We start from the raw sequence: 12,220 nt of genomic DNA, 5'->3' as shown, positions 1-12,220 counted from the left end.
AAACACTAAATTGCAAATCAAAAAACTTACACGTAACATAAACTCTTCAAATAACATTTATACACTCACACCCCAAATTACAGGTAAACCACCAAAAGTAAAATTACTCAAATCATTACAAACAAATACTTGTACAATATTTAGTTACAAAACAACCCCCAAACCACACCAAACCACAAAGAAGTTACCTCAAAACAGCAAACCTACAATTTAAAACAATTAACCCACTAAGACCAAACATAACAATAATACATATAAAAAAAAAAAAAAAACAAAACCAAAAAAAAAAAAAAAAAAAACAAAAAACAAAAAAACCAAAAAAAAAAATAGAAAAAAACAAACAAAAAAAAACCCAAAAAAAGAACACCCACCTAAAAATACCCAATCACTCCAACACAAATTTACTTCTCAGGATCAAAATCGTACAACCTTTTAACAACCTAATTCTATTAGTTCTACATCTCTTTTAACACCTAAAATAACTACAACTCACACTTGAAGCACATCAAATGAACTTACTTATTAACCAACCAAATCAAACAATAACACATGTATAACGTTAAATAAATTACTGCCAAATATGAACATCTTTAAACATACTACCTTACAAAATAAAACAACTGTTCATTTTTTATTATTCACACACAATCATAAATAGAAAACATTTTTAAAAATATATAAATTGATGAAATCACAAGAAATCAATTTACAAAAACATTACTAATTTTTTTTTTAAAAATTAATCAATCACACATAAAAAATAACTAAATAATATTTTCAAAAATTAAAACATCGCTGAATAACTTAAATCATTATTAAAAACTAAAATACTCATCTTATTAATAATTACTGCTTTTTATCTCCCCTACCGATTTAAATTTTTACATAGAACTCTACAAAAATCCTTAACAAGTAGATTTATAACTTACATTTTAAAACATATATAGATAAACATACTTAACAGGAGTGATCTACACACCAAACAAGTAAACTAACCAAAAAAACCCTAATAAAATACTAATATATTCATAACACAAAAACCCCAAATCATTAACATAAAAACCCATACGAACACATGAAAATACCTACAGTAAAAAAAAGACGTACCTTAATGAACAATATTCACACCTTAATAATTCATTATAAACTCTTACCAATTAATGATTAACATGACTTGATACCAATAAAATACAAGAAAATGTTACTTTAGCCAATAAGCAGAATAAAATGTTATACCTAATAACTTAAAATCGCACTTTATTAAAAATAGAAGACAGTAAAGCAACGTATCATAAAAACTCCCATTATTAGCACTACACAGATATAGATAGATACGCATATATCTATATACAGGTAGATCATATACCCATCTCAACAGCAGCATCTGGGATCGATTCCTGTTTTCTCTCTTGTCTCCTAAATTTATTAGCCACAAAGGATGGAGTAAGGAAATCATTTTATTTATCACCTGGTTCTCCAGAAACCTGAAAAACAAAATGAAACAGAACAAAAAGAAAAAAAAGAAAAGAAAACCACATTTGAAAGGCAGATCCTCACCAGCAGCTGGTCCATCTCCTACGGGGGACCATATTCTAGGGCACTTTTGGTGCACTTGCCTGAACCTGTCAGGGCACTCTGTGCTTGCAGAAGAGATTTTTTTTGTCAGGGAGAGGCAAGGGGAGGAGAAGTAACGTTCTAGACAGCTCAAATCCATTACTGTGCCACTTCCTGTGCAGCAGGTCCTGTGACAGGATGGGAACTGAGGCTGCTTGAAATTTCAAAGCTAAAGACACCAGCACAAGGTGTCCTTTTGCTTTGTCAAGGAAGTGATTCCCAAATCACACAGCCCCCCCACCATCGTCCCTCCCACCACCACCTGAAAGCCTCTTGATTCTCTTCTCAAAAACACAAGGGACACCTCAGCGTTCAGCAAGTTCTGCCAGTGCAGCCCTCGGTGCCCCCGTCTCCAGGTCTGTCCCCCTTGCTTTCATCCTCAGCCACGTCATTCTTCAGCCGTGGACAGGAAATTGTCCCCACGTCTCCCGTACTTGGCTGGTTACCTTTTCTCTAAGCCGTGCAGGACCCACGAGAGGAGGCTGTGATCCTCTATCGGCTCATGGGCAGCTCTAGAGGTGACACGGGCAGCAGCACTCTGTCGTATCTCCAGAATAGGACTCTGAAACAGAAAATGCAACTTGTTCTTTTACAGCCAAGATCTGATTATCTAAAATAAAATGAGCAATTTGGCTGGTACCCGATCAACTTCCAGCTAAAATGAACACCGCCTGTTCTCAGCAACTCCAGAGAAGGAAAGACATTCTCCCTTCAACGCTTCACACCACAGGTGCTGCTCTTACAAGAAGTATTCAGGTAGCAAGACAATTTTCTCTTTTTGTCCGAGGTTTTGATACCTGAAATCCTCAGGGTGGATGCTCCCAAACCTGAGAGCTCCCGGCAGGCGAGTTTCCCTCCTGCCGAAGCACTGTGCAGGTGACAAACGTGCTGGCTGGGGAATAGAGACCCCAAAAAGAAAAGACCCCGACTGCAGGAGCAAAACCACGGCACCCACGTGAGGCTCCACGATGGCAGGAACCGGTCCCAGTTTCGGGGGATAAGGATGGGACTGGTTTAGACACAACCTAAATTATTTCCCCCTCCACACATCCACAAAACCAACAAGGAACAGATTTTCAAGAGGACCAAGGCAGAATCAGCTGCTCCTTTCTGTTTTGTACTTGAGATCTTGAGGCCATACAAGCTTTTGTGGTTTGGGGTATTTGGGAACTGTTCTTTTTCAATTCTTACCTGGGAGCCCTGGTCACACAAAGGACTGCTGAGAAAGGAAAGAATGACCCGGAAAATCCTCTGGTAGACATAGAGCTCACAGCAATGTTTGTCACGCAGCCCTTCCCCAAGAAATCTGAGGATCCACTCGTGCTGTTTTGTACTGGAAGCCATAAAGAAAAATACCACCGTCAGACATTCAGACATTTCCAAAGGATACATGCTCCTAAGAGCACAAAACCCCGGTTCCCTCTGAGTGCCAGCTCAGGAATTACCACAGCTTCTTCTGGACTTCTCAATTTTCCATTCCTATCAAATTTAATCGCTAACATCCATTGGGAACAGTCAGTCTGCAGCCCAAACATGCAGTGGAAATGGAATTTTAGAAGTTGCTGTTTCTAAAATACTTCAGTTGAACTCCAAGTTACTAGCCTAAACTCAAAGAGGAATTGTAGCTAGCCGGGGCAGAACATTCTTTTCTTGTGCTCACAGAGCATACGCAGCACAACTCCTTGTGCGCTAGTATTAAGAAGACAACAAAAACCTCACAGAAATAACATTTTGAATTCCTACATGAAACATAAGAAAGACGCTTCTAATTAACTACCCGTGGGAGAATGAGCTTTCATTGTATTTTTGCGGCTGTTTCTAATACATTTCTGAAGAATTACTGGGTACCTAAAATGGGACTCTTACCTCAAAATCAAAACTGTAGAAAAGCTGGAGAAAACCTGGTACCTTCCTCAGGTCCAAATACCGGTGTGACAGAAGGAATCTCTTTACCCTTATGTACACGTGCTCCTCTGTAAAGAGAAAAGGTTGGCATGGTGGAGGAGGACAGCGCTCCCAATCCACAAGCACGGACGACAATTCCTGGAAGCTGCAGTCAGTGAGCGTGCAGCGCTCCGAGCTGGGAGAACAGCCCGGCAACTGCAGAAGGCCTTTGCTCTGAGGCGCATTCCCACTGCTGCCCACCCTCCCCTTCTCTTGCCCAGGAGGAAAAGCTCAGGCAAGAGCGCACGAGCACAGAGCAGGTGAGGGGATCGACACTCCCCAGGGCTCTGCTTTTCACCCCAGCAGTGACACACGCAGCACGTCCCAGTACCTGGCTTCAGGATCTGCTGTGCCACACGAGCAGCGCAGAGGGTGAGGGAGAAGGTGAACCTGAGGCTTGGCTGCCTGATTCCGTTCTGCACGGCATCCAAGAGATACGGCAACGGCAAGGGCCCAGGGAGAGAAGCCTGAAGCACAGCCCAAATGAACACAGCGGGAGCAGGAAGACATCGATCAGCTTCCGGGACATTTCACGGGTCACACAGGTAGGAGCCCCAATTCAGCAAACCTGAGGCTTTGGCGACGTCAGGATCAAAACACCCGGAAACCTGTGAGAAAGAAACCGAACTGCAGCCGGCTAAAAGCCGTCCCTGCCTCAAACTCCTTCAAACAACTTGCTCACGAGGAGGCAGGGATTGATTCAATACTCACCAGCCCATCTGGCCAAGGTCAGAGCTCTGTGCCCACCCAGGACACGGCAGCCAGCAGGGACCCTTCTCCCACTCTCCAGCACGGACCTGTGAAGCCAGGGAGAAGTTTACAGAACAGAAGCAGCCAGAAGATGCTCTCTACTTCCATACGCTCTCTGATCGATCACTCCCAAGGAAAGTCCCCACGGATCGGAAGCAACCACCTCTCATTTCTCCTCCGCAATCATCACTGCCTTGCCTTTCTGTGCGTTTCCTCCCGTGCCCGTCCCCAGAGCACATTAAGTCCATCTTTTGTTCCCAACCGCAGCTCTCCAGCACAAATGCCACTCCTCACACACACAAAGCAAACGGTCATCTGCTTCAGCTTTTGGCTTAGAAAGTAAGAACCTCAGCGCGTCCGGCTACGTGATTAAAACACAGAGACGCACGGGTGGACATAGATGGAAAGCTTTTCAGGAGAGAAAAGAGCTGATTCGCTAGCACACTTCCATACAGCTTCAGAAAAATCAGAATCCATAGCAACTCCTAAGACCCCTGCTGAGGAACCCAGCCCTCCTGGGGACACCCAATGCAGCAGCTACGGGAAAAGCATGGGAAAAGCCAAACTTGGGGTGAAAAAAAGATGACATCAATACAGCCGCCTTCACCCAGCAACAGTGGGAACCAGTCCCATTTGCTCCGTCCCTGCTTTTTGGGATGACACAAACAGGAAATGAAAACACGTGAAACACAAGGCACGCCTATAGGGTGTACCAGGTGCTCCTTTTGGCAGCGTGGATGACAAAGGTCTCTCTGCGCACTTACAGGCAGCCCGGTTTCAATCCATCCTTAGCCCAAGCCTTCCTCGCCTCCCATTCGCCAGCGCTCTGCTCTGGCCTTTGGAGCGCTGGCCCCGTCCTCCCGCAGCAGCACGGCACCGGAACACAGCGAGGCAAAGCGTGTGCCGGAGCCGCCCGTGCTGTCAGCGTACCTGTCAGCTGCCGGCGGTGGGCAACTCCGGCCCTGCGGGCAAGGGGGAGACGGCTCGGGCACCTCCAGCGGCTGCTCTGCCCCGATGCTTTCGCGTTCTCCTGCATTTCCCTGCAGCGGAGGGGGTCCGGGACGGGGGCGGATCGTGTCAGAGTGGAGACGGCGGGGAAGCACGGGGAGGCGGCGGGAACGCGGCGGGACGAGACAGCGACGCGGCGGGACGGGGACGGCTCGCTTGACCTTCCAAAGATGGCGGCAGGAGGGGCGGGGAAAGCCGGGGCCCCGCTCCGCCGCCTGCGCGCCGCCCCGGCGGCATTTTCCGGCACGCGGTCGCTTCCAGCGTCTAGAGAGGGACGCGCGCGGGGATCGGGAAAGGGGAGTGCAGCCCTGTTCCGACGCCGCTCGCCCCCCGCCCGCCGCCCCCGGCCCGTGAGCGCTGCGACCGCGCCTCCGCCGCCCGCCGAAAGCGGCCCCGCCGGGCCGCCCTCGCCGCTGCCCTTCTTCTCGGTCATCGGGTCCCTTTGCTCTCCCGAATCTCCTTCACCCCTCCCCTCTATTTACAGACACCGCCCCGCTTGCCGCTCGCTCCCTCCCGCGCCTCGCCCTTCCCACGCTCGGCAGCCGTCCTTCCCCCCTCAGCCGGCACCCAGCGGCGAGGGGCAGGGCGCTGGCTGGGGGGGGCTGCAGTACCGCTCTCTGTCCACAAGGCGGCAGCACCGCCGCCGGCCACAGCCGGGGGCTGCCGCTCGCCCGGAGGGAAGGGAGGCAGAAAAGAACAGGGGCGATCCCCTTGGAAAAATCCTGAAAAATAAATGGCCCGAAACCACCCGCACACAAACTAAAACACACTGCCTCTAACCCAATAAAACCCCTCCAAAATCCTTTTCTTTTAAACTCTCTAGAACTATCTTTCATATTTATACTTTTCACATTCCCATTTATCATGTATATTGATGCATGATGTTATTTCGATTCTATATTAAATATCTTCTTCCTATGACTTCTATTTATTTATATTTTATCTTTTTATATATCCAGATATATTAATATACATTTCTATATTTCTATTGCAAAAATAGTTCTGTTCTTTAAAATAAAAGCCCTGCCTGTAACCAAATTCTAGCTCTATGATATTAATATTAACGATCTCTTATTTAAAAGAAAAATGCTGCCTGAAACCCACCCGCCCGCGGCGCGAGTGCGGCAACAGCCCGTGTCCGCAGTACTGGCAAGGCCGCGGGAAATCCCGGCGGGGCGGCCCCTGCGTGGCGCGCGGGCAGTGCAGCACGCGGACCACGATTTTCCCGCGCTTTTTTTTTTTTTTTTTTTTCTATCCGCCATATTGAGAAGGTCAAGAGTGTCCCGGCCGCCGCGACACTTTCAAGATGGCGGCCGCGTGAGGCCCTCGGAAGGGAGAGGCGTTTTTGCCGATGCCTGTCGGCGCCCGCTCAAAACCTGACCGCCCGCGCAGCCGCTGAGCTCACAGTCCGCGGCCACGACACGGGAAAAAGCGAAAAAAATCCCGCGGGGCGGCGCCGGCGTCAGGGTGCCGTGCAGGCAGTGCAGTAGACAGACCGAGGTCCTCCTTTTTCCCGCCTTTTTTGCCGCCATATTGGGAAGGTCAAGCGAGTCCGCGACAACCCACTCCCAAGGTGGCGGCCGCGGGAGGACCTCGGGCGAGGGCTGCAGTACTGCACTCTGGCCACAAGGCGGCGGCACTGCCGCCCGCCCTGGGGCTGCAGGCGGGGAAGGCGCGCAAAGAAGAACAGGCGCGACCCCCTTCAAAACATCCTCTGCAATAAATGCCCCTAAACATCCCGCACGAAACCGAAAAACACCGACCAAAAAAAAAAAAAAAAAAACAAACCCTGCCTCTAACCCAATAAGAACCAAAATAAAAAATCTTTTCTTTTAAGCTATATTTCAATCTATATTATTTTTATATTTTTTATATTTATATTCACATTTTGATTTAAAATGTATACTGATGTATAATGATAATTTTATAATTTCTTACATTCATTCATATTACTTAAAGTTTATTTTATTTTCTATTTTTATGCATGTCTTAATATATTGATTACATATTTCTATATTTAGATTGATATTTCTAAAAGGTTTATATTGTTTATAATAAAACCCCTGCCTCTACCCAAGTCAAAACCTAAAAAAAAAAACCCCTTTCTTCTAAACTGTGTTTAAATTTATCTATGTTTTTCGCATTTCTATTGAAATTTGCATTGTAAATGTAGATTGATGGATGGTGTTATTTATATTCTATATCTTCCTATTACTTATTTTTATTTACACTTTATATTTTTTATCTATCTTTATACATTGATTATCTATTTCTATTTTTAGAATTATATCAAAATAAAATGTATATTCATATTTTTTAAATAAAAACCCTGCCTCTAACCAAATAAAAACCAAAGAAGCCCTTTCTAATTTATTTTATTTCTATTTTTAATTTTTATAATAAAAGCCCTGCCTACTACCAAATAGAAAATTTTAAAAACCCCTTTATTTTAAACTATATTTGAATATTTTTCTATTTATGCTTTTGATATTTACATTTATAGTTTCTTACATATTATATTACAGTATATTGATGTACTATATTTAGATATATAAAATATATGACATGTCATGTGGTATAATAAGACATATACAGTATCATATCCATTATGTATTGTATCAATTTCTATGATTTTGGATTTTATATCTATCTACATATATTAATTATACATTTCTAGATTGATATTTTCTATGGATTTGATTTATATGTATAATCTATATTCATATGTACTTATATAAACATACTCTAAAATACTCTATAGAGTATAAAATACTCTATATCAAACATTAGAACATCTTACGGTGATAGATAATATTATTTATGTTACATGTTCTATTTATATGTATTCTATTTATATTTAAAATGGAAGTTTTATATTCCCATTTTTATATTTCTAGATTTGTTTTCTTACATTATAGTTATAGTTATAATTTTGCATTTAAGATCCAATACCTAAAACTAAAATGCCAATACAAACAGCAACAAATTCCCACCCATACCGTCCAAAAATATTAGAATGGCTCCACCAGCCAACCAACTACCAGCAAAAAAAACCCACACTACACTCTTTTCACTAACAATTCTTATCACATCACAAAAATTAAACAAAAATGAAAAAAAAACCCTATACAATCCCACACAGCAAATCACAAAACCCACTAAAAAGAAAAAAAAAATCCAACTAACTTACTAAACTCCAAACCCTACAACAGACCCTGAACGTTACTAAAAAAAAAAAAAAAACAAAAAAAAAAAACTCTACCTCAACACTAACTCATAAAGAGAACCCAATACGCTATAAAATAAACTTAAAAAACCACCAAACCAATTACCGATATAAAAAAATCTAAACCACTAAGAAACAAAAAAATCACCACCCAAATAAAATAACTACCGAAAAAAAATCCACCATATAAACAACCATGTTCCCAAAAATAAAACGAATAAAAACCAGCAACCAAATACATCAAACTACAAAAAAAAAAAAAAAAAAAAAAAAAAAAAAAAAAAAAAAAAACTTCAATTAACAACAACAAAAAAATGATTCCTAACTCAATAAACCCATAATGCCTCAAACCATCATCAAAACTAAAATACCACCTGGAAATAAACACCAAGCCAAAAGATAAATGGAACCATAAACAATATCTCCCAGATTCTCTGCAACAACAAAACATACACGACAATCAAACATACCAAATGAATAAAACCTCTATAATACAATCAACAATAATGCAATGACCAATATTACAAAAACCTCACTAATTAACTACAGGACACTGCCTCAAACCCACCAAAACGAACACTACATACTCACGCTAATAAAAGCCACCACAATCCAATTAAAAACCTAACCGCTACTTCATGCCACGACCCATAAAAAAACATTGTAAACCTTAAAATATAGAATTTTAAATTATCTTTTTATAATATAAAAATATTATTTAAAAACCCAACCAAAAAAATCAAAACAAATCAAAACAAAAAAAAATCCACCAAATTCCACAAAAATGAAATCCAACAACAAAACTCAATCCAAATAAATCCTTGCCATCAGCACCTGAACCAAGAACCATAACATTCAAGAAGTACACCATGTCCCTTAGCATACACCAAGCACGAACAAAAGAAAACGATACAATCAATTCCTAAGAACCACCTCCAAAGCGCTACACCAAGGACCTTCGGAAAATGAAAAGCCGCGCTGCCGGCACCGGGCGGAGCGCGGCTCCCGGCAGGAAAGCGGCTCCTGCGGCAGGCAGAGGCGGCGCCGCGCCGGGAGCCCCCCGCCCGCTCCCCCTGCCCGGCGGGGCCGGCACCGGGCCCAGGGGGCCCCGGCGGCGCCCGAGCCCCGCGCCCGGAGCGGACGGAGCGGCCGGCACCGGCCGGCACCGGCGCAGCGCCCGCGCCGCCTCTCCCGCCCGCCGGCCCGGCAAAGCTCCCCTCGGCTCCGCACGCCTCGCTCCGGCGCGGCTCCGGCAGTCCCGCGCCAGCCCGGCCGCGCCCAAGTCCCCTTCCACCTCGGCAGCTCCCCGGGCAACGCCAGCAGCTCCCGCGCCACAGCCTTGGCTGCCGGGCCAGGGGCACAAGAAGCGCCCTCCAATGCAGCGGCACAGCCCGATCCCAACCCTTCAAACGCTGCGAGAGCTGCAGCCTCCTTCAATTCAACCCCCGGAACTTACGCCACACTCAGGTGCTCGCCTCACTTCAACAAGGGCAAATAAATGTGTTCTCCCCTTCAGTTTCAGCCCCTGTAAGAGCAGAAAAGAAGGGCTTGTCCTCAAATGAAATCCCTCAAGTTGTGGGAATCTTTCAAACCAGAGGGTTTTGGGAAAGCTGCAAAAGGCAGGCCTCAGAAACAGCAGAACTGCGATTCGAGCTAAGCATAAGATTTGTCAGCAGAAAAATTATATAAGAAGTAGAGGTGAACTACAAATAGAACAATGGGCTGTGTATTGTCGATTCCCTGACACCCCTGGGATACCCCTAACATCCTGGAAAAGGCAGGTTTTCCTTCAATCAATACCCTCAAAACCACACGTGAAAGGGGATCCCCCACCAGTTCAGACACGGTCAATAATGGAAGACAAGTCGCTACCCTCAATTTGAATTTCTTTCCTACTCAAAATACTTTTTTTTTTTCTTTTTTTCTTTTTTCTTTTTTTTTTTTTTTTTTTTTTTCTGGGAGCACCGGGGAGGGATTGGCAAGATGAAATTTAAAAGGGAAAGGAGAAATGTCCCCGCTACAAATGCACATGGGCTCACCTGTTTGGCTGCCGCTACCTGGCACAAAGGTTTGTCCCTCGGCACCTCCTCTGAGCAATGCTCCAGGTATCCAAGTGCGTATCCAGGTGATCCCCCAGACCCTGTCCGAAGCTGTCACCGTCCTTCCAAGGACAGCCCCAGGAGCCGCCCATAAACTCCTCTTCTCCAGCAGCTCCCTGTAAAATCAGCTGAGGCAAAGCCCCTAAAACAGCTGCCGGCAGGAGCCGGCCCCTCCTTATCCTCACAGTTCACACCTGGGGCTGCTCTGGCTTTCTTTCCAAATGAATTTAGAGACAAATTCCTATTTTTACCAATACCTATAAAAACGAAGCACTTGACAGGATGTAGTATTCTACACACCCCCCTCGGGGGGACGGCACCCGGCATGACCCCCCTCATTCGCCACCCACCTGCTCCTCCGCCGCAGCGTGCCTCCCTCTCCTAGGGACCTTAGGGTGCCCCAAATGACACCAGAGCCCCGAGTCTTCACCCCTTTTTCCTGGCCCCCAAAGAAGGCACAGAACGAGTCTTAACTGCCCTGGACAGCAGCCCAGCACTTGCTTCCATCCCTTTCCACATGTACATCCCCCCCGAAAGGGACTCTGCCGCAACAAGAAAAGGGGGCAGCCCCCAGAAGGGTCGAAGCTCCTGCCCAGCCTCGCTGTCACGGGCGAGGGGCAGAGAGAGGGAGCGGCAGAGACGGCGGGGACGCGGCACGGACGGCACGGCACAGAGCGGGGGCCGCTCTCAGCGCGATGCCGGCAAAGCCGCAGGTCCGGCGGGGCCGGGCGGGGTTTGACCGGCACGGGGGGATCCGCCGAGAGCCTCCGGCCCCGTGCGGGGACTCCCGCAAGGGCCCAGGGGCGCCGGGCTCCGGCCCTCTGGGCTTTATTCTCCGGCGCCCCCGGCCCCGCGGCTGCGGGGAAAGAAGGAACGGGGCGACGGGAAGAGAAGAGGGCTAGCAGGGCATGAGAAAGGGTAGGGAGGGAGGTCGGGCTGTGGAGGAAAGCGGGAGGGCAAGGGAAAGGCCGGGAGCGGGGAAGAGGGATGGTGCACAGAGGAGGGAGAGAAGAGGAATAGAACGGAGGAGCGGGATAGGGACAGAGCAGGAAGGAGTGGGGGGGGGGGGGGGCGCGGGGTGTCGGGTTTGCGAGGGAGAGGAGGGGAGAGGGTCTGCGGACAAAGAACAGGAATACGGGGAGGAGGAAGGAAGGATGGAGGGGGGGACGAGAGGGGAGGCCGAAAAGGGAGAGAAAGGGGTCGGCTTTGGGGAGAGCGGGAAATGGGGGAAAGAGAGAAAGAAGAGGAATACGGGGAGGAAGAAGGAGGGGTAGAGAGCGGGACAGGACGGGGAGCCTCAGAGAGCCCCGACTCCACCCGAGCCCGCCCCGGCGGCCCGCCCTGCTCGGGATGCTGCGCTCGGCGGAGCTCGGCTCGGTTCGGCCCCGCTCGGCTCCTCGCCTACACTCGGGCTGTTCTCCGCTAGACTCGGCTGGATTCGCCTCTTCGGCGCAGCTCGGCTCGGCTCAACTCGGAGCCGCTCGCTCCGTTCGCCTCCATTCGCCTCGCTCGGCTCCGCTCGACTCGGCTCGGCTCCGCTCGACTCGGCTCGGCTCCGTTCGGCTCCGCTCGGCTCCAT

General features: G+C 47.0%; 2 protein-coding genes across 2 annotated transcripts in view; both read right to left on the bottom strand.

The window, feature by feature from the left end:
* LOC128783377 (uncharacterized) overlaps positions 1-1,572 on the bottom strand; it is a 14,439-nt gene extending 12,867 nt beyond the window's left edge. The window contains exon 1 of the mRNA XM_053934022.1: positions 1,558-1,572. Within this exon, the coding sequence (XP_053789997.1) occupies positions 1,558-1,572 (15 nt within the window). The remainder of the gene's footprint in view (positions 1-1,557) is intronic.
* On the bottom strand, positions 39-12,220 carry LOC128783375 (uncharacterized). Its single transcript, XM_053934020.1, has 11 exons — positions 12,047-12,220; positions 10,582-10,692; positions 9,999-10,067; positions 5,239-5,348; positions 4,270-4,355; positions 4,127-4,185; positions 3,890-4,025; positions 3,481-3,587; positions 2,806-2,947; positions 2,061-2,176; positions 39-1,742 (listed from the first exon to the last, which is right to left on the bottom strand). Exons 1-9 carry the CDS (start codon positions 12,218-12,220, stop codon positions 2,897-2,899), a joined length of 903 nt encoding a protein of 300 aa, XP_053789995.1. The 3' UTR covers positions 39-1,742; positions 2,061-2,176; positions 2,806-2,896.

Source organism: Vidua chalybeata, unplaced genomic scaffold (genome assembly GCF_026979565.1).
Source record: "Vidua chalybeata isolate OUT-0048 unplaced genomic scaffold, bVidCha1 merged haplotype scaffold_243_ctg1, whole genome shotgun sequence".
Classification (NCBI taxonomy): Eukaryota; Metazoa; Chordata; class Aves; order Passeriformes; family Viduidae; genus Vidua; species Vidua chalybeata.
The sequence above is the reverse complement of the archived record's forward strand: the minus strand, read 5'-3'. Positions and strand labels throughout refer to the sequence as shown.